At 39.7% G+C, this 20,491-nt stretch overlaps 2 protein-coding genes across 2 annotated transcripts in view; one reads left to right on the top strand and one right to left on the bottom strand.

The window, feature by feature from the left end:
• Positions 1–20,491, bottom strand: part of veph1 (ventricular zone expressed PH domain-containing 1) — a 105,145-nt gene that overhangs the window by 61,979 nt on the left and 22,675 nt on the right. The gene's annotated exons all lie outside the window — the stretch shown is intronic.
• On the top strand, positions 10,714–20,262 carry ptx3a (pentraxin 3, long a). The gene is made up of 4 exons (XM_022206481.2): positions 10,714–11,049; positions 13,492–13,651; positions 14,146–14,582; positions 18,328–20,262. The coding sequence occupies exons 1-4, from the start codon at positions 10,911–10,913 to the stop codon at positions 18,975–18,977; spliced, it is 1,386 nt and encodes a 461-aa protein (XP_022062173.2). The 5' UTR covers positions 10,714–10,910; the 3' UTR covers positions 18,978–20,262.

The raw sequence follows: 20,491 nt of genomic DNA on the forward strand, positions 1-20,491 counted from the left end.
TTTTTTTTTTCCATGGAAATATGAGATTCTTGAGGGAATTATGCGCTGTTTTGCGGGGATTATGTGGCCTTTTGGGAAATAATTGACCCCCGCATAATCAGCGGCATTTTGGTGATTAATGCGGGAATTAATGCGATCGCATAATCACGTTTCTCTGGAGAGTCTAAATAAACTGACCTTATTTGATACAGTGCCCACAGATAACAGACATATACTTGATAACCACCTCAAGAGAGACAGCTTTTGAAAATGTTTATTCAACAAAAAATTAATAGATAGAATAGTTTTCTTCAGAAGCTAGTGTTGCATCCTTTACCAGAAGTAGCTTCTTATTGCATAATAGTTCAGCAGTCTCTATAATCAGCCTGCTAAAAATTTTGACTATTTGTCCATTCAGAATGTCTCAACTTGCAAGACATTTGACAGCTTTTCCTGCAAGTACTACCTATTTAAACCCAATCCCCTTATTTTTCCTTGATTTTTCCATTCCATAACCTCACATTTCATCTTTTAGAGACATTCCTTGATGGATTTCCTTAGTGTTGTTATTCTGTCCCAGATAGCAAACTATGGGTGAATCAATGTTGAATCTATGTTGAGACCTAACGTCGAAATTATACAGAAAGCGCAAGGTTGATAAAATGTTGAGTCAACGTTTGCTTTTCAACCATAAATCACACTTTACCCAGATAGCAAAAGATGTTAAATCAATGTTGAATTAGGGTTAAGAAGGTTGAATTTTGGTTACGGTTGAAGATTGATGGTTGGATCAACGTTGATTCAACAACATTTTGTCAACATTGAAGTTTGTGTTTAAAAGATACCATTGAATCTACATTGTATTTTGGTTTAATTAAAATGTTTGACAGGTCAATGTTTAATTAATGTTGAATCTATGTTTGCAAACATGTAATCTATGTAAGCAAACGTTGACTCAACATTTTATCAACCTTGCGCTTTCTGTATAATTTCGACGTTAGGTCTCAACATAGATTCAACATTGATTCACCCATAGTTTGCTATCTGGGGTTGTATTCCAAGCTTTCAGACAGGTGGCTTCACATTATAATCAAGGACTTTTGCTATGATTCAGAACTCATAGTTGAGTCAACGACTTCAAACTGCCCATACCATTTTCACTACCATGCTCTACAGCTGGTATGAGGGTTCTTCCCCTGAAAAATGACCTTCAGTTTCCAACAAACTTGTTCACTGTTACTGTGGCCAAAAGACTCTATCTTTAATTCACTAAAGAGGCTAAATTTGTTGTGGCGGCCTGTCCTGGACAAACTTGGGGCTGTTTGAAATCGATGCCACAAGACGAATAAAGACCATCTGCATTTGTTACACACAACCTGACTGGCCTGACTGAAGTCAAATAATAACACACTTATTATTCTGTATTTATTGAGCCTGATGCCACAGAGCCTTATTTGACTCCCACTGCATCATCACAGTGTACTGTGTGGGTGTGTTTGTGTACAGTATCTGACCTTCATACCAACAAACACCCAAGACTTACAAATATCCTGCAATGACCTTTGGATCTTTAGCACACAAAGGCGACATTTCTGAAAGGCCCCTCAGACATTTTCCAAGACGAAGAAAGCGAATCTGCTAAAGGATCTGTGAAACTGTTGTTGACTTTATGTGAAGCAGCAGAGGAGGGCTCTGTGGTGTACTTTGAGTGTGCAGTTTTTCCAAATGACACATTAGACTCCCAAAAAATTACCAATTCTGAAGAGACTCTTAACTTTGAATAAAAAATACTTCAATACAGCTGTTGGCTGTCTTACAGTAATGATCTTTCATTTGCCCTGCTATATTAAAAAGCTTGTGCAAAATACTAAGATAAAGCCCCTAAGCGGGCACTACAACTGTCTGAGTCATGGGAAAATGATTTTACTGTAGATATGGCTAGGAATATAAATAACAATAATAAGAAGAAATTATAACCCATAACAGGGCTGCACAGTGGTAGACTGGTTAGCACTTTCGCCTTGCAGCAAGAAGATCCCCGGTTCAAATCCCGGCCTGAGCCTGGGATCTTTCTGCATGGAGTTTGCATGTTCTCCCTGTGCATGCGTGGGTTTTCTCCGGGTGCTCTGGCTTCCTCCCACAGTCCAAAAATATGCTGAGGTTAATTGATGACTCTGAATTGCCCGTAGGTGTGAATGTGAGTGTGATTGTCTGTCTGTATATGTGGCCCTGCCACAGACTGGTGACCTGTCCAGGGTGTCCCCTGCCTTTGCCCAAGTCAGCTGGGATAGGCTCCAGCTCCCCCCGCGACCCTAGTGAGGATAAAGTGGTGTATAGAGAATGGATGGATGGATATAATCCATAACAATGACAAAACCATAAACTGAAAATGTCACTTCAAGAGTAGAAACCAGTGCATCAAAATCAGAGCATCTTTATGAGATCTGAATTAATGCAGATGGGTTAAGCAAAGACATTTTCACCCTAAAATAAGAAAATCAAGATGCTTTAAAGCTGAGTTGTGGCATAAATGTTGTCTTACATTTAAGAAGATTGAAGCAGCTTGTTCACTTGTGAATTAATCTGTGCTGTTGCAGAAAAAGTGATTTTTTTTTTTCCTGAATTCATCCTTTACTTAGCCGGGAAAAATCTCACTGGAACAGGCTGCTGCACATTTTAACATTTTAAGGGCACGCATACACTTAATAATTTAAACAAGATTTACATGAAAGTCCAGAGTACGTGCCAGTTATCAATGAATAGACTTTTGTTGCAGCTCTTTGAACAAAGACGGAGACATTCTATTCATATCCAACACTGTACATAACTTGGCAAAAGAAACTACTGAACACGGAACTCTTACGCAAGGCAGAAATCTGCAGAGATCAGCACAAATGACATCCAGAGGGATGTTTTTGCAGAGCTTTACGACGTGAACGTGTTCTCTGTAATACTCATTCCGTGTATGCATGTCCTGTGAGTTGCATATCACACAGCTCCAATAGCCTCAGGTGGGTGAGGGTGGGAAGTACATGTCAAAAAGAAACTGACAAACCCCTCCCGGAGAGCCCATATCGTTGCGATTCTGTGCATTTTTGTTGCATGAGCTACCCCCTCCACTCCTGCAGTGCAGTAAAAACAATGTAAAATATTCAGTCCCATATGAAACATGACTGCCCAAATCTCTGGATGGGATCCAGTTACCAGAGCGCAAAGGATTCACAATGTTTCATGGATAAAAATATTTTATATCAGAACCTTAAAGTGTGCACCATAACAGCACACCAGATGTAGTGTGGCAGTACAGTTAATAAATCTAAAAACAGTCTCCCCAGCATTTTCCCCTTTCACCTACATCACTTCACTGATCCACGCTCTCTCTCTGTGTGTGTGGATGACAACATATCCGATCCATTGTGACTCAAAATTAGACTTTAAACTGCATCACCACTGCAGAATACAGGACTCATTGGCGAAGCCTTCAGTCTGTGGTAGATCAAAACTGATACAATAGTCAGCATTTCTTTCTGCAGAGTCAGCACCTAATTATAAACAGCTGGAGGTGTATTCAGCACATCTGCATGTCTGATATTAAATACTCCCTGTGAGCAAAGCTACGTCTCCAAGTCATGCATGAACTACAACTAGGTCTTTTGTCACTGCATTAAGAAGACACAATTGAGAAGCATTTTATGGACTGATGCCACTATGGTTAACCCTCTAAACCTCAAAACCTTGAAAACAAGTCTAACAGCCATGCTTTCTTAAAAAAAAAAAAAAAAAAAAAAAAAAAAAAAAACACCAAAAAAGAGAGAAAATAACATTCGATCTTTATTCTTTCTTTATTCTTTATTCACAGGATAACCCCTTGAGATGAATCATCTCGTTTTCGAGGGGGTCCTAATCATTAAACAAAATAACAAGACAGAGACAGTACATGCATTGCACAGTACAGACTGTAACACGTGAAAAACAGATAAAATAAAGTTTTAAATTCATCCAACACACAAGCAAACACCTACCACACACAACATATACACCATGCGTATACACATTCACACCCCCACACACACTCACGGGGCTATTAACTCTCCTTAAAATTAACCAAAAAAATAAAATAAAATAAAATAATAATAATAATATCTGAATAAAGAAAAATAAGTTAGTACAAAAATTATATAAAAAAAAATACACATACACACATACGTAGATAAACGCATTCAACGAGCAAAACTAAATTCAAAAACAATTGGATTGGATTTTCAACAGTTCTTGAAATGTTTATGTGTAACCTGCAATTCTGCTAATAAACTTAACCAAACTAAACCTTAAAAATGTGATGTCTCATCAGACTTGCTACATTTTACATATTTCTGTCAAGAAAAATGTAAAAACTGATGGTTTACATTTAATTTTTTTTAAATTGCAAAATTTTGGAATAGCCATGTGACAAAATTCTGACAATTTGGCTGAGCTGCAGGCTGTGTCTACAAAGAGCAGATAAAGGGCGAGTATGGAAACACATTTAAAATGAAAAAAGAAAATCTTTGTACTATGTAGTCTCCATTTATTTCCCAGTATTGGTAACACCTGCGGGCACTTTTTTGCTGTATATGTTAATCCCATGCTTTTTTCAATTTCTGTAAAATAAATAATCACAGATAACACATCAACTTTCTAGTTTAATGATTTACAGCATTATCCTATAAAAGTAAGTAAAGTGAATAAAAATGTGACAGGAGCAGAAATTGTCAAGCAACTGCTTGGTGTTTGGCGTTCAGTTACAATATCAAAAGCTACTTTGCTACTACCGCTAAAAGACCACCGTCAAAATAAAAATCTTTCTTTTACAATAGTGGTATAAGAAACAATTATGCCACAAAGTGTCCAATTATAAACATGCAGACAGTACATGTCCACACACTGAAGTGATTTCTCTACTGTCTGTCACATGATAATGTATGATGTGATTCCAACTGGCTAAATTCCAACCTCAGGTGGCAGCCATAAGGCAAAACATGGAAACATTTAAACCACACACTATACTGTATACAAGCACATGCTTCTTTTCTGTCTTTAAGCATATAACATCTGTCTGCATTCCACCTCTCCATCTTGAGGCATTACACCCTTCATTCCAATCCACATATACTGGCAGAGACTTCAATTTAACAATACATTTTAACAATACATTTTAAATTCAGCGCTTCTACCATCTGACTCAAACATTTTTGCTTGCAAAGCAAGCAAAAATGTTTGAGTCAGACGGTAGAAGAAATGCAGTCAATCATAAATTCAAAATGTTTGAGTCAGATGTGCCATGTCGGTCAGCTTTCTGTCTGACATATTTTAAAGTCATGCTGTGCCAAACTATGGCAGAGACAAGTAAGCGTTGTCCTTGGGAGAGCACAAGAAGGCTTGATTGATTTTTTGCCAGAATTCCAGGATAACAGCTCAGTTGTTGTTTGATCCACAGACTTCAATGTGGAATCAACTGAAAGATTTGAATCCATGCTTTCAATGGATTTTGTCCAACTGTTTCTGTGTTTCGAGTTATGAAACACATGCCTGTCCTCTCGTGCTCTCTGTTACACATTTTCACAAAATGTGGAATAAGCACAAAGTGCAGAAACAAACTTGAACGATCTGCTAATGCTGTCTTTCTAGGAAATGAATCCCATTGTTGACTGTGAGGACAAGAGGAAAATGCTCACTGGCCAGTGTGAGAGAAGAAGGTTGAACAATAGTGTTTCACCGTCTATTGTGGTTAAAGGTTTCAAATTAGATACACTTGTAACTACAGACACTCCACTGCAGCATTACAGGTGTTACTGCTGGAATGAAGGTTTCATACCTTCTGTTCATTGTCCTATTTTTCATTGTGATGTTGGACAGATTTTTTGGCAAGGGTTTGCTCCTCATATACTCAGTTTCAATAATAAGACCTATACTTTGAATTTATGATTGACTGCATTTCTCCACCCAACCTCCAACATTACGATTACAACTTCAGAACGAACACCAAATGCCTATCATTTAATTCTATTTTGTATATCTATCCATTAGTTGTACAAACTTTAGTATGTAGACGGTCAAATCAAAGCACCACTATTTTATATAGTACATTCAAAACAGCCCAATGTGCTTTCCGGTAAAGATTACTTTTTGTGTTACAGTAATTTACACATAAGGGACTAAAGCACAGCAAAAAATATATCAAATACTACTTTACCTCAATTTAATACAAATCGAGGTGTTACTGTTATTCGACAATCAATAACCTAACTAATGTAATAATGTAGCTAAGACCCTATGCTGTTCAATGGAACTAATATGTATACTACTGTTCAAAAGTTTGGGGTCACTTAGAAATGTCTTTATTTTTGAAAGAAAAGTATTTTTCTGCAATGAAGATGATGTAAAATTGATCAGAAATACAGCCGAGACACTGTCAATGTGGTAAATGACTATTCTAGCTGGAATCTACTGATTTGTAATGGAATATCTACATAGGGGTACAGAGGAACATTTCCAGCAACCACCACTCCCGTGTTCTAATGCTACATTGTGTTAGCTAATAGTGTTGAAAGGCTCATCGATGATTAGAAAACCCTTGTGCAATTATGTTAGAACATGAATAAAAGTGTGAGTTTTCATGGAAAACACAACATTGCCAAGGTGACCCAAAATTTGTGAATGGTAGTGTGTAGAAATATTCACAGGGGATTGGAATCCATTACAGCTGACATTGTTTACGGGCAGTTTATACCCCAGACAGATCACCAGTTCATCGCTAACAGAGACAGACACCCATCCACAGGGACGGCTGGTATAAATGGGCTAACAGGGCTAAGCTCTCCCAGGCCAACACAAAAAAGATGAGAAAATTATTTTTTAAATAACTTACAGATTGTTTTAAGTTCAGGTGAAAACAAAGGTAGCAACAGCACCAATCAGTCAAAAGAAAAACATAGAATATCTCTAAATGGGCTTATTTTTTACAGCCCCAGCAGATACAGTCCGCTTTCATTCATTTCGTTCTTGTAAGTGATTGACAGGTGTCATGTCCCGCCCCCGTGATTTACTGATCATTTGGGCTAACTTCAGTCAGCCCACAGGTCTTTGAAGCAGCGAGAAAAGGTTAAGCTATGGCGGGCGTTAGCATGAATGAGGTGGATTATTTGCTTTCATGTCCATTTTCCTCAATGTCTTTGGAGGAAAAGCTGGAAGTTAAGAGACTGGGATCACATCGGCCGTCAATGTGAGATTCTTTTCAAATAAGGTAGGCCCATGTTGACCTGTTATAGGACTGTGACACCTTGTTTTTGCTGAGGTCATCTGTTGTACTGAAGGCGTGTTTTGCACTACATGTCGCCAAACAGTTGTAATAAGACAGTTGCAGCAGGCTATCTGTGGGCAGTCGTTGCAGTTGGAACACGTTTTGTAGTGGCGTGTGTGTGTGTGTGTGTGTGTGTGTGTGTGTGTGTGTGTGTGTGTGTGTGTGTGTGTGTGTGTGTGTGTGTGTGTGTGTGTGTGTGTGTGTGTGTGTGTGTGTGTGTGTGTGAGTGAGTGAGAGAGAGTGTTGATGCAGAGCACTAAAAAAGTATAGCGTACCTGTAATTGATGTAACTGTGTGCATCATAGGTGATGTTGCTTTTGCAGCTGTGTTAACCATTTAATCGGTATTATGCATTTGTTAGCCCATCCAACAAATTTCACCACCAGCCGCCACTGTCCATCCACATTTACACCTACTGCCAATTTAGAATCACCAAATAACCTGTGATGCATGTCTGTGGAGAACATCCATACAGGCATTTGGAGAACATGCAAACTCCCCACAGAAAGGCCCCAGTCAACCACAAAGTCCAAACTGGGAACTTTATTGCACTGAGGCAACAGTGCTAACAACTCTGCCTCCCATATTTTGTTTTTCACTTTAAATTTATATTTACTCATTTAATTTTCCTAATCATTTCCTCTTACTATTTTAAATATATAATTACATATTTTTACCCTGTTGTGCCTTTCATGTTGTGATTTCCCCATTGTAAATCTGCTGTCTTTTAGTGGTTTTCCTGTTTTTGTATATTACCCTTGTACGTGGTTTTAATTTTTGCCAGTAAATATAAAAGTAAAACCACATTTCCACCCCTGCAGCAAGCAATTAAAGCTGCCAAAAACAACATTTTCAGAAAATGTACTGCAGTGTGTTTACTGCATACTCAGTTGCACTGTTTCTATCCCTTTAACATTTATGTCTTTGCATATTCAGGCTGTATATATATATGTGACTTTATGGTAATGGTGCTCTTTTCTTTTCCTGGTCATAGACTTCTCGCAGTAAATCTGAATCCCAAACAAATCCTGCTGAAAGAAACATAAAAAACATCATTTCATGTGCATTAGAGGATTTCTTTTTCTTTTTTTTTAATCCAGAAAGACCTACCAGACAGCAGCGCTATAGAAAATAAAAGTGCACAGCTGGCAGACAGGTGTAGGAACGTGCTAAATTCCACACTTCTTTTAAAAACTTTAATGAACTCGCAGCAGATTAGAGCAGCATTGCATTATTTCAAGTGGTAATGGAGAACTAACTGAAATGGCTTTCGCTACTTTCCCCTTCATCCCACACAGCTCCGTCTGTCTCTCAGTGCAGCTGTGTGAATGAAAAGGCTGTTCCGCCCAGATAACAAGTGAACAAGTGTGTGTTTCAGTAAGTATTTGCGAGAGAGAAAACAAACACAATGAAAGAGAGACACGGGCAGACCGAAAAGATGGAGGGAGGGGAGCAGGATGAGAGTGGGCATACCCCGAAATCCCATGAGGAAGCCATTATTTCCATCCCACTGAAAATACACAAACTCGCACACACGTACGCATAGACACAACAATACAGGCAGTTCACACAACACACAGACGCACATACAGTGTAGACACACAAATATAGGCCCACAGAAACAGTGAGGCTGGCAAATAAATAAATAAACAGAGGGAAGCAGGAGAACAATAAACCCATTTAGAAACTCCTTATGTCTGGGTTCCACTCACACCTCCCACACACACACACACACACACACACACACACACACACACACACACACACACACAAGCTCTGCATGGGGCAAAAAAATCAGGAAAGTTTGTGTTCTCGACTTCCTCCCCTCTTCCATTACCTCTTTCTCTCCCTCTCTCTCTCCCCTTTTCTCTCTGTGAGTTGCAGGAGCTGCAGTTATATCCGATTACGACATCCAGGCTACCTCCAACGACGCATTACTCACCGCCTCAGTCACAGGCCCGAGCACTGCTTTTATGTTTCTATACTTTTGAGAGCCAAATGCTTTCACAAGGAACGGAGATTTAGAGAAATTTTCATACATTTCTTCATTTCCTTACCGGATATTCCCAGTGTGTTTGACTTTGTAATAACTGGGTTAAAAGGTCACAGTTTTGAGGGTAAACCTTTAATGAAGATTAGGTTCGGGTTTAGGCATGATCAAAGACAGAAGTAAGAGCTCGGATTTAGAGTTAAGGAGAGTTAAAGGTGTAGTTTTAAGGGTGGAGACTGGCAGCTCAAATGTTACTGCCTTTTTTGGTAATCATACTGAACTCGTCATAGCAAATATTAAGATCTGTGGTTGGGAGCATCACAAAAGGTCAAAATGCTGATAAAAGTCCTACAGCTTTCTCTCGCCCTGAAGTCTGGATCACTGGTATGACACCGATTTTAACTGGATTCCTCGTTTCACATCCCGATTTGCATGTTGTGAAATGGATTTCTGGGAAGTCTGAACAGGCAAAAATCACAAGCAGATGATCAGAGTCCTTATTAGCTTTAAGAAGACGTGATAAAATCATTGTAGAAACTTTAAACAGCAGTTTACAGATGTACTGCTTCAACTTTGACTGATTGCATTTGGCACTATTTACCAAGCAAACAATTTTCCTTCAAATGTGCTCACTTTAGAGGTTTTGTCAAATAAAGCATTTTGATACAGTGGCAAAACAGTTGCCTTTCTGCAACCTGTCAAATCAAATATGTTTCCCTGTCAGGTGTTAATGCAGTGATATAACTGTATATGCCCTAATCATCTTTTAGCCTCCTAACAGCCATCTTATTTTTACGAAGAAAAAAAAAACACTAAAGCTAGAAGGATTTTGTTTGTTGACTCGTAAGTGATTCTACAAAGATGGCAGATACTATAATTTCTATAGCATCTCTGCTCTATATATTCTGTGTAAAGTGGAAAGAAATAAACAAGTGTCTCGTTTTGTGCCTAATTTTTTTCATTTTGTATCTTGTTCTTGATTCTGTGGTTTTGTGTCTAGTTTTTCTTCTTTTGTACCTCATTTTGGTAATTTTCTGTCTCCTTTGTGCCATAGAAGTAGTGATTTATCATTACTGATAGAAGTGATAGACAAGAAATGACACCCAAGTTCTATTAAACTGGATTTATCTTTTAAGAACATATATGAAAAACTAAGGGCTTTGGAAAGCAGGGAAAAGTTTCTAGAAAAATAGAGTAAAATCATTGCAAAGCTCAAAACAAATGTGCATGTATGAGTCCAGGCAGCTCAATCTCTCTGGCTGAAGTACCTATACCACTGGGCTTCCTGCCAAAGGATTGCTCAGCATTTAACAAAAAAAAAAAAGAATGAGAGAGGGAGAGAGGTGGGGAGTCATTAGGGAGGAGGGACAAATGCCGTATGAGAGAGTGAGGGGTTGAAAAGAGGGCGGCGGACCTGCAGCTCAGCAGAACGTGAGGCAGACAGAGAGCAGCAGCACAGATAAACAAAACACTCACACAGCCAAAACCTGACTGGGATTTTGATACACAACACTAGCACACACATAGGTAGGACACCTGAAATCTAGCACACCTTTACACACATTTTCTCTCTCTCACACACACTCAGGCGGCGGCGGCAGCATGTTTCAGTGGAGGCTCCCCCAGGCGCTGTGTGTGCTGTCAGTGTGTGTGTGCCTCGCTCTCGCCTATGAGGATGATATCGAGGTCAACTACGCTGACACCTACTACAATGAAATCACAGAGGGAGAAACACCAGAACGTAAGTGTGTGATTTATCTGATTAAGACTTTCAGATGGGCGCCATGTAATTTAATTGCGGAGCGTGAAGTGGACATCTGTAGAGATTCATGTATGGGACTGTGTGAGAGGCAAGACTGGGACAGGGAGTTACATGTTCAGTTTGTGTTACTAGAGTGTTAATGAGCTGCAGGGGAGCAGCAACAGGCGTTGGTTTAATGTTCTATCTGAAAATGATGTATAGACAAACATGGGCAGAAACTGTACAATTGATAAAGTTGTGTAGGGTGTGATTCCACTATGACTGAACAGTAACATCTTGATAAGAGAGGTGAAAAAAGAGCGAGAGAGAAGAAAAAGTGCAAACCTGTGTATTTGGGAATACTGTAACTACTTCACAGGTTGCAGAAATGCAGTTAAAGGGGTTTAGGATGGTCTTTTATGTCTATTTCTGTGAGAAATTCAAGGCTGACACGCTCACTTTGCTGAGTTTTGGATAGTTTGACTGCTTTGCATTTTTCAGAAGAGAAAGAGAGAGAAAAAAGAAACAAGAGTTTGTGTCAGAGATGAGCAACATCAAATAAAATGCAGAGCTACAGCAGCAGGGCTCGTTTTCAGCTGCCTAATAGGACCGGCACGTATTACAACATGAATGACTGGCCACCAATTGCAGAAACACCAGAGTGTATCATTAAGAAATTCTTCTCTCAGCTGTTTTGGAAAGCGTCACAGTTTCTTGGTGTGCATGACTGTGTAGTACTGTGTCTGTGGGGTGGATGTGTGTGAGAGAAGAATGTGTTCAAGTGTGCACAGGAAAAAGAGAAGCGGGGCCTTCACAGCTTGCATTCTGCATTTATTTGTTGTTTTAAACCTGGCAGGGGTTGTAATTGCAGCACCAGCAGTTAACAGGCAGGAAACTGGGCACAGCCTCTAATGTGATTAAATGATATAGAGGGCGAAAAATTAGAGCAGCTCAAACAAATGAGGATAGTAAAACACACACACGAATACCAGCAGGAGGGGAGGAAAAAAAAAAGGTGATTATGCTTGCCAAAGAGGGCGCAAGCAGGACAAAGAAACACATAACAGTTCATAATTGCCTTGAAAATGTGAATTCACGTGAGCGAAGCCCGGTTTGTATGCAGGTGTCTGAGGAAGGAGGAAGGTCAAAGGCTGGAGGGAAACACAGATCACTGCTCCTGACCTGCCCACATCTCTGAATGTCTGAAAGGAATTTGAATTAATGAGGGTAACATGAGGTCGTGACAGTGAAAAGTGACGTGTTGCAGACACATAAACCAACAGAACTTCTACACTTTGACTGTAGGAGGACAAAAGTTCTGCTCAGTTAAGTAGTTCTCCTCTTTCCGTCTGTATATTGATTTAACTCAGTAAATGTTCACTAAAGAAGAGCAGTGACACTTTCAACAAAAAGCAACTCCATCACAGCAAAAGAGCTTTTTTTCTTTAACTCTACTTGCTCCATATTTGTCAAAATCAGTTATAAACCACTACCAGACCTGCTCCATTATATTAAGTCACAGAGAGCAGAGTGTAAGAACTCTCTGTCTAATTTACTTTGAACATTGGGGACATGAAGCCAAAACAAATCAAGCAGTCCTGTAAAAATGCTCCTCTGGAATATAGGTTTTGCCAGTATAAAAGGCTGAAAGGCTCAAACGTCAAACAGAACAGCGTGTTTGATATATCTTCTCACTCCTGGATTGTTTTACCCCCTGGCTTTGTTTTACCTCCCTCTTCCCGATGTTCCTCGCTGCTCTTATTATCTCTCTCCCTCCTCTCAGCAGGTCTCCCACTTCCTTTTCCTCCCGTCTTTCTCCTCACTCACAACGGAAAGCGAGACAATCTCACAGGAAAAGCAGCAGCTTTTTGGTTTATGAGCCAATTGTCCTATTTCTGTCTCATGTTCTTATCTCCCCCCCTCAACAACCTGACATCCTATCTTCTCACTCCCACCTGTACTCTTCATTTAACCGGCTGCTCAGCTGTCTACCTTCACGATCTCTACTGCAGCCATCACAGCAGTCTGCACATCGTCTCCTTACAAGTGATGTCCTTGAAGTTTCTGTCAAAGATGAAGACATCACAGTGTTTTGAGCTCAGGACATTTGATAAAAGTTAGACATATCCTGTTTGCACTCACTGAGGCCCCATCTGCAATTGCGTCTGTTAAATAACTGTACTGAGCTTTTTAAATCTTTGAAACCCAACAGGACAAATTCACTTTTCCTTTATGAAGCCCAAAATATGTAGACATAAGGGCAAAGGAGAGGTTCGGGAGTGAATCTTCAATCTTTGTGGTAGAACAATTCATCCGTCTCCAGGGAGGTGCAGGAAGCAGTGATGACTGTGGCTCTATATAGTGCAGGGTGTTCATTGTCTCTTGGATAACTTATTGATTTTTTTCTCCCTTTTCTCCTCTTTTTACCATCCCTCTTTGCAGCCACACCGAGTCCTGCCCCCTGCAGTTCTGCAGACCTGACCAAATGGGACAAAATGTTCTCGATGTTGGAGAACAGTCAGATGAGGGAGAACATGCTGCTTCAGTACGCTGATGATATCATTAAGGTGGAGATGGGATCCCTGCGCAGTGAAATGTTAAGGTTGGTTGGAAAAATGGGTGAGAAGTCATGCAGTGACTCTCAGACAAGACCAACAAACACTGTCATTTACAGTCTGAAATGCAAACACTAGTATTGCTGCCTCTGATCCACTGAGGTACTTATTACATTTGTGCAGCAACGAATTGAATGATATGAATGAACTGAATGATCATTTGGTTGTCGATGTCTTCAGTAGTATTAACCAAAATGTATTCAGCATTAAAAGATGCAGAAAATTGGACAATGTTTAAATTTGAGAAACTGGAAACACCTTTTTTTTTTTTTTTGCCAGTCTTCAATTAAAAAAAAACTTGCTCTTGGTTATTTTTCTATCAAATTTGCTCTGCTCAAGAACAATATCCCATATTTATCCAGTTATATTCACTATAAATTAAACTTTTTATGAGTGATTTTAGTCCATCTGAATGAGTCTGAAGAGGATTGAAGCTCCTCAGTTTAAAAGGCTTAAATCTTGTGTATTTGTCTGTTGTCAGGTTTGTGGCCCAGTATGGAGGCTCCTGTGGGGCTGCAGTGGAGACAGCAGGAAGAAGGATGACCTTGCAGCTGGAGGGTCGTCTCAGAGACACTCTGGACCGCTTCAAGGCTGGAGATCAGACGTCTGCTGCTAGAAATTCTGTTGGGAGGTCCAACCACCTGGAGGCTATGCTACAGCAGCTTCTCTCCACAACACGAACACAAATGTCCCGACTCGCCAAGCTGGAAACCAGCTGCTTCAGTAGCCCAGGAGCTGGGACGGGGACAAACACCAAGACAGGATTTCAGCTTCCAAGAGGTGGAGGGGCTGGGCTCAGCGAGCAAGAGGTCACGAGACGAGATGCTGCTTTAGACAGCGTGCTGGCCGTGCTGCAGGAGATGAAGGTGGAGCTGGGGGAGGTGCTGAGGTCTTCCAGGCAAAGACATTTGCCTGCAGGTGAGAAACCATTCTTACTATCAACAGTCTCTTGTCTTTAATTGCCGTTTCCATTTCTTTTTTTGTCTTCTTGTCTTCATCACTCTCACTCTACAACTCCAACAGCCTTTCTTTATTTTTTTACCCTGCTTTGACACATTCAGGTCACGCTTCAAGTAAAAGAATGAGACCCCCCCTCCGTTGGGTCTTGCTTCTGAAAGTCCGACAACCAATCATGCAGCTTGTGTTTGTCCTAAATACCTTTTCCACTTCCTCTGTCGGTCTCCAGCCATGCTGTCCTGGTCAAGTAGCAACCTATCATTTTCTCTTCACTTACTGACATTATTGATTCAGTCAAGTCAAAGAGGATGGCTGGCGGGCAAGTATGAGGTCACCTCTTTAACACTGACTAACTGCCTCTTCTTTCTGCTTTCTGGTTTAATTTTTCTTATAAAGACATTCTTTTACGTCATCACACAAAAATATGCTATTTATCTGAAACCGTTTGCACTGACTGATATGTAATTCAACTGAAAATAATGACAGAACAAATACAACTTTTAAAAATAAGGATACAAACATATAGTCTTTGGACAGAGACGCATTTGCACAATGGTTCTAGTGGTTCCAGTTAACAGAGTTACTGGTTTACTGTCCATTCCTGAATTAAACACTGACTAATAACAATGTAAGTTTAGAGATTAAGTGACAAAGCTTGAGTCAGTAAACTTGGACCGAGGCACTCTTATCAACTTCATTTCCTTGAATAAATCAAATCAAAGCCACAGAAAAATAACAGAACAAGTCATATTACTGACCTCATGCGTGCACGTACACACACCTGCAAGTCTGGCCTACATATAGAGCAGAGGGAGGTGTAATCATCTGCCAGTCGCCACAAAAACCACACCAAAGCATTCGCGGAAAGTAGAACCAGATGGAAACCTTCATGAACACACACATACACATCTTGTTCAAAATGTCTTTTTTTCACCATTACTTTTTAAGTGGCAGAAACCTGAGACAAATGTAACATCAATATTTGGGATCTCCAGTTGTAGTGGGTTGGGAGAGGGTCTGCTAACTGGAGGGAGATGGAAGAAGAGAAGGCTGGGATGGGGGTGGGGCAAGAACAACAGAGAGAAGAGGAAAGAGACATAAAAAATATGTAGAAAACTCAGAGCATGAAGAAGTATAAAAAACACTGATGCAGAGTGTGACCATAAGCAAGGACTTTCCACATTGCAAATTGAATGGGTGTAATGTTTGCACACACTCATGCACTCCAGCGTACTATACCTCCAACAGAGCTCTTCAGCACACACTGCATTTCCATTGCATTATGTAATACAAGCCAAATTGCCCAGAAAGGCCTCGCTCAAAGGCATATAAACACAAACCACACACAGTTTCTCTTTGGTTTACGCACCAAAGGATTAACCAACAAAAGTCAACCGCACAATGCAGTTAGTTTGAAAAGGACTGTTTGCAAGAGAGTATGTTTGTTTGAGGAAAAACAGAAGAAGAGGGAAAAGAAGATGAAATGAAGCAGAACGAGCCAATGAACCAGATGACCCAGAGAGGTGTGCAAGAGAGAGAGTCAGTGGTGCATGATCTCATCATCTGACCAGGAAATGAACTTTGACTGTGTCCCGTGCTGCCACCTAAATTCCAAAACAACAGCCAGTGTAGGGAGAATGTGCCATATACTGCAGCTTTGTAAATGTGGCACAGTAGAAGCAGCCCCTGACTGAGGGGCTCAGTAACTGTAAGAAACAAGTAATTGAGTCTTAATGACTTATACTGAGTGTATTATATTATTAAATATGTCATTATGCTTAACTCTAGTCCTGCAAGGGTGAATGTCAGGCCTTGTTCTTTGTTTTGTCGCCACTATAAGGCCAAATCATTTGAAGCTTAAAAACATGATTCTCTGTTATTTTAGTGACAACAATTTTTTTTTAATCTCCGTTCACAATGAAGCTGAAAAACAAAATGCAAACAGCAACATTATATCGTGTTTACATTCCACTTTTACATTCCTGCTTTTCTTAGTTTTTAGTTGTTGCTTGGTTCCAGTTCTGCTTCCTTGTTCTTAGTTTACCTGTTTTTTGCTCTCTAGTTCTTAATTTACGTAGTTTTTGCCTTTCTATATCTTATTTTGTACATTACATTTCTAAATTTATACTATTTTTTTCATCTCAGAACCTTCTAAGTGTTTATTTAATGTCTACTGTTGCACAAAGAAAGAGTAACGTAATTTCAGTTCTTGGTATGTCATGTACATATTGAAGAATTGACAATAAAGCTGACTTTGACTTTGAAATTATGGGACATTGCATGTAAATTCTAAAAACTATTAAATAATTATATAGCAACACCCGCCATGGACGCCATGCTCTTTCCTGCAAACACACTTGAAAAATATCTTGGAGTCATGTTTGAGTCATCACTTGCATTTACTTAACAGGTACATGTCGACAAATGCAGCTCAAATCAATTTTTTTAAAAAAAGAAATGGTAGCACAAAGGCATTCCTGACATGACTTTCCTCTACCTACACGTTCTTTCCTCTCTGTCTGTTTTGGCATCCTGTTGCTTACAAAATTTCAAATCTTGCTGTCGTTGGTTGAATGTGTCGTCTTTTTGTTTCATGTATTGGTCTTTTTCACGATTGCTATAAAGTTCATTGGATCAACTGTGTTGTTGAAGATGTGCATGAAAGTTGAATAGACAACTGCATAAATACGGGGTTTAATGATCTGTAATTCAGTGATATCAGTAAACTACAGTTATCAAGGAATTCAGTCAATATGCCAAGACAAATTTACTCTCTACTGCTGTGTGAAGTTGCTGTTGTTTGCAAGATCATCTGATCAAATTTACTCATATGAAAGGCCTTGAACCCTCTCGAGACAACTACTATTTTTCTTGTTTTCTATCAAGAGAGCCCAGCCTCACACCACAATGTGTAATAATGATGTTGGTCCAGTGCGCAAAATGTACTATTCTGACAAAAAAAGCATTGTAGAAAACAACTAGAGTTTTGTTTTTTGCATTTACACAAGGGTATTTTAACACAAACAAGACCTTTTCTGAAATTAACCAAGAATTTTTAGCATCTAAAGGTAATGACGTAACTTTCTAGGACAAACCAAAGCTAACACTGACTAAAAACAGCGCCAGAATGTAACAGCTGTAAATGCATCAGTGTCAGAATTCAATGACAAGAAGAATGCTCCTACACTCAAAATCCAGTCTCCTGGGTGGAAGTCTTGTATTCACTTAATTATTGTTGAGACCCTACAGAACTATACATGGAAAAAACAATGCATCCAAAGATTCCATAAGTGCAAGCATATTGGCGACGGTAAAGTGGAAATACTCCCTTTATGATCTTTGTTGCTGTTTTTATGTGCAAAAAGAGGGAAATTCGCAAGTCTCATGATGTGGGCACAGGCCACTAGTAAAGAACAGGCCAAAAAAAAAGTCACAATTTCACAGTCTTCCTTATTCAACTTACACGCTCTGCACTGTGGATCAATGCAGCTCGAACATGTTGGTGTGAGACTGTGTTGATCAAGTAATAACTTGCAGGAGGAATTTTGGACGTTCATATATCTTCCAGCAGCTGGTCATGACTGACAAAGATTGATAATTGTACTTAAGAGGTCCCAACACCTGTACATTGGACAAACAATTGCTCATAACAATGAAAAACTTACTCAATGACAATGACAACTGTCACACTTTCTTTGCTGCACAGGTTGTGAGATGGCCCTGCTCTTCCCTATGCGTTCCCGTAGAATCTACACCGCTGTCATACCAGATGTCCGTCTCTCCCTGTCTTCCTTCACTGTCTGCATGTGGGTGAAGCAGACCACCGTGTCTAACAAAACCGTGCTGTTTTCCTATGGAAACCGGCGCAACCCATATGAAATCCAGCTGCTGCTCAGCCAAACCTCGGCCCTCTTCACCGTCGGAGGAGAGGCTCACCTGGTGGAGGGCCGGGATGTGGTGAAACCGGGACAGTGGATCCACCTTTGTGGATCTTGGTCCTCTGAGCAGGGCCTGGCGTCTCTGTGGGCAGATGGTAAAAAGGTGGCCTCCACACCCGGAGTGGCCGAGGGACACGTCTTACCCGAGGAAGGCTCACTCCAGCTGGGGCAGGAGAGAAACGGCTGTTGCCCTACGTCTTCAAGCAGCAGCGTGGCAGGGTTTGAGGGAGGGTTTGACCCCAAGCTGGCATTCGCCGGAAAGATGACGGGGGTGAACATGTGGGACAAGGTGCTTTCAGAAGAGAAGATTTCCCAGCTGGCTTTGCAGGAAGGCCAGGGTTGCGATCAGAGGGGGAGCATTGTGGCATGGGGCGTGACAGAGATGGTGCCACATGGAGGAGCTCAGTTCATCATCTGATTCATGGTGAAAATCTTCATCAGCATCATCATAATCATCATTGTCATAAACATCCGCAACTGATTTCATCCTAAAACTGAGGAGATTTACAACTGCTTTTATCATGTTTGTTTCTATAGTTAAATGTTAGAATTATTTGGTAGTATAAAGACAGCCAGTTTCCTCATCCTTGTTTTCATGAATGCTAATGCTGCAATCAATGAACTCTACTGGACATGCTCAAATGAGAGGAAGCCAATGCTGTGAGAGACTGAAGTCTATTTTTGTAGCCTAGCCTTTTGAACTGCGGCCGTAACACACACATTCACAATCACACTGACGGACATTCAGCTTAGAAAACTTGTAGCGCAGCAGAAAACGTGCTGCAAGCAGCATTTACCAAAGACTTCATTAGAGTACAAGAGAGACAAAGACTCTTTTGTCAAAGTGAACGGGTTCTGAGCCAGTAAACAGAGTAATCACCAGAGGAGAGGTAAATAAGAGGTCATGGACAATTACTAGAGATTATCTTGTGGTTGTAGATTCTTTAGAATTCTATCAAGATTGTATTAGTGCAGTTATTCAAAATGTCAATGCAAAATCCCTTTGAACCTTAACAGGGGACATGATTAAATATTAAATTGCTCTGCTACCTTTGCAGTCTTGTAGGTACAATTATTAGTAAATCAACACTACAACTGAAAGCGAAGGTATCATACTAATGTGTTTATGATGTGTTTTAATGTCATGTGCAGAACAACATACGATGTGTGGAATTCTTACATGACTGAAAACTGCTGTACTTGCTTTCATTTTAAAGATGGCCGACTAGCAACTCAAGAAAAGATTTTGGCAACTTTTTGTTTTATCTTCTTGAATTTGTGAAAGCTTTCAAAGCAATTGTAAAATTTTACATTTCTAAACTTGTACTCATCACAGTGTTTACATTCATATGAGTTTTATAATTCCAAGTCTGTTTCGTTAGTTCTGTTTTTTGTCAGTAGTTCTCATTTATTTCTAGGGTAATGTTTGTGTGTATTCATTTTTGATACTGCATAAAATAATAAGAGTAAAAGTGTTTTATTTGTCATGTGAGATTGACATTTTTGAATTTGATATAAGAAAGTGAGGACAATGTTTACATAACCTAATCTTTTATGGACTAAACTGTCATGTATTATACTGTAAATTACTTTTGTTCTTGTGAAAAGGTGAAATGAATGTATTTTGTACATAAATATATTTTGCATAACGTGACTGGATGAATGGAGAGTGAGTCATGAATAAAGATTTCAAATTATAGTAACCCCCTTGCTGGATAAGGAGTGTCAGTGTTTTCCAGTCATTTCAAAGTTTATCAAGAGCAAACACTTCCATGTTAGATTCATAAAACTGCTCAGGATTGTGCACAACTTTTAGCCATAAAAAGTAAAGTGAGAATGCATTCACAAATAATGCCATGAATAGTTTGCATAAACTTTATACAAGGTATTGTAGACTGAAAAAAAGAGAAAACTAAAATCAAATCAGTCCCG

This window comes from Acanthochromis polyacanthus, chromosome 13 (assembly GCF_021347895.1).
Source record: "Acanthochromis polyacanthus isolate Apoly-LR-REF ecotype Palm Island chromosome 13, KAUST_Apoly_ChrSc, whole genome shotgun sequence".
In the NCBI taxonomy this organism is placed as follows: Eukaryota; Metazoa; Chordata; class Actinopteri; family Pomacentridae; genus Acanthochromis; species Acanthochromis polyacanthus.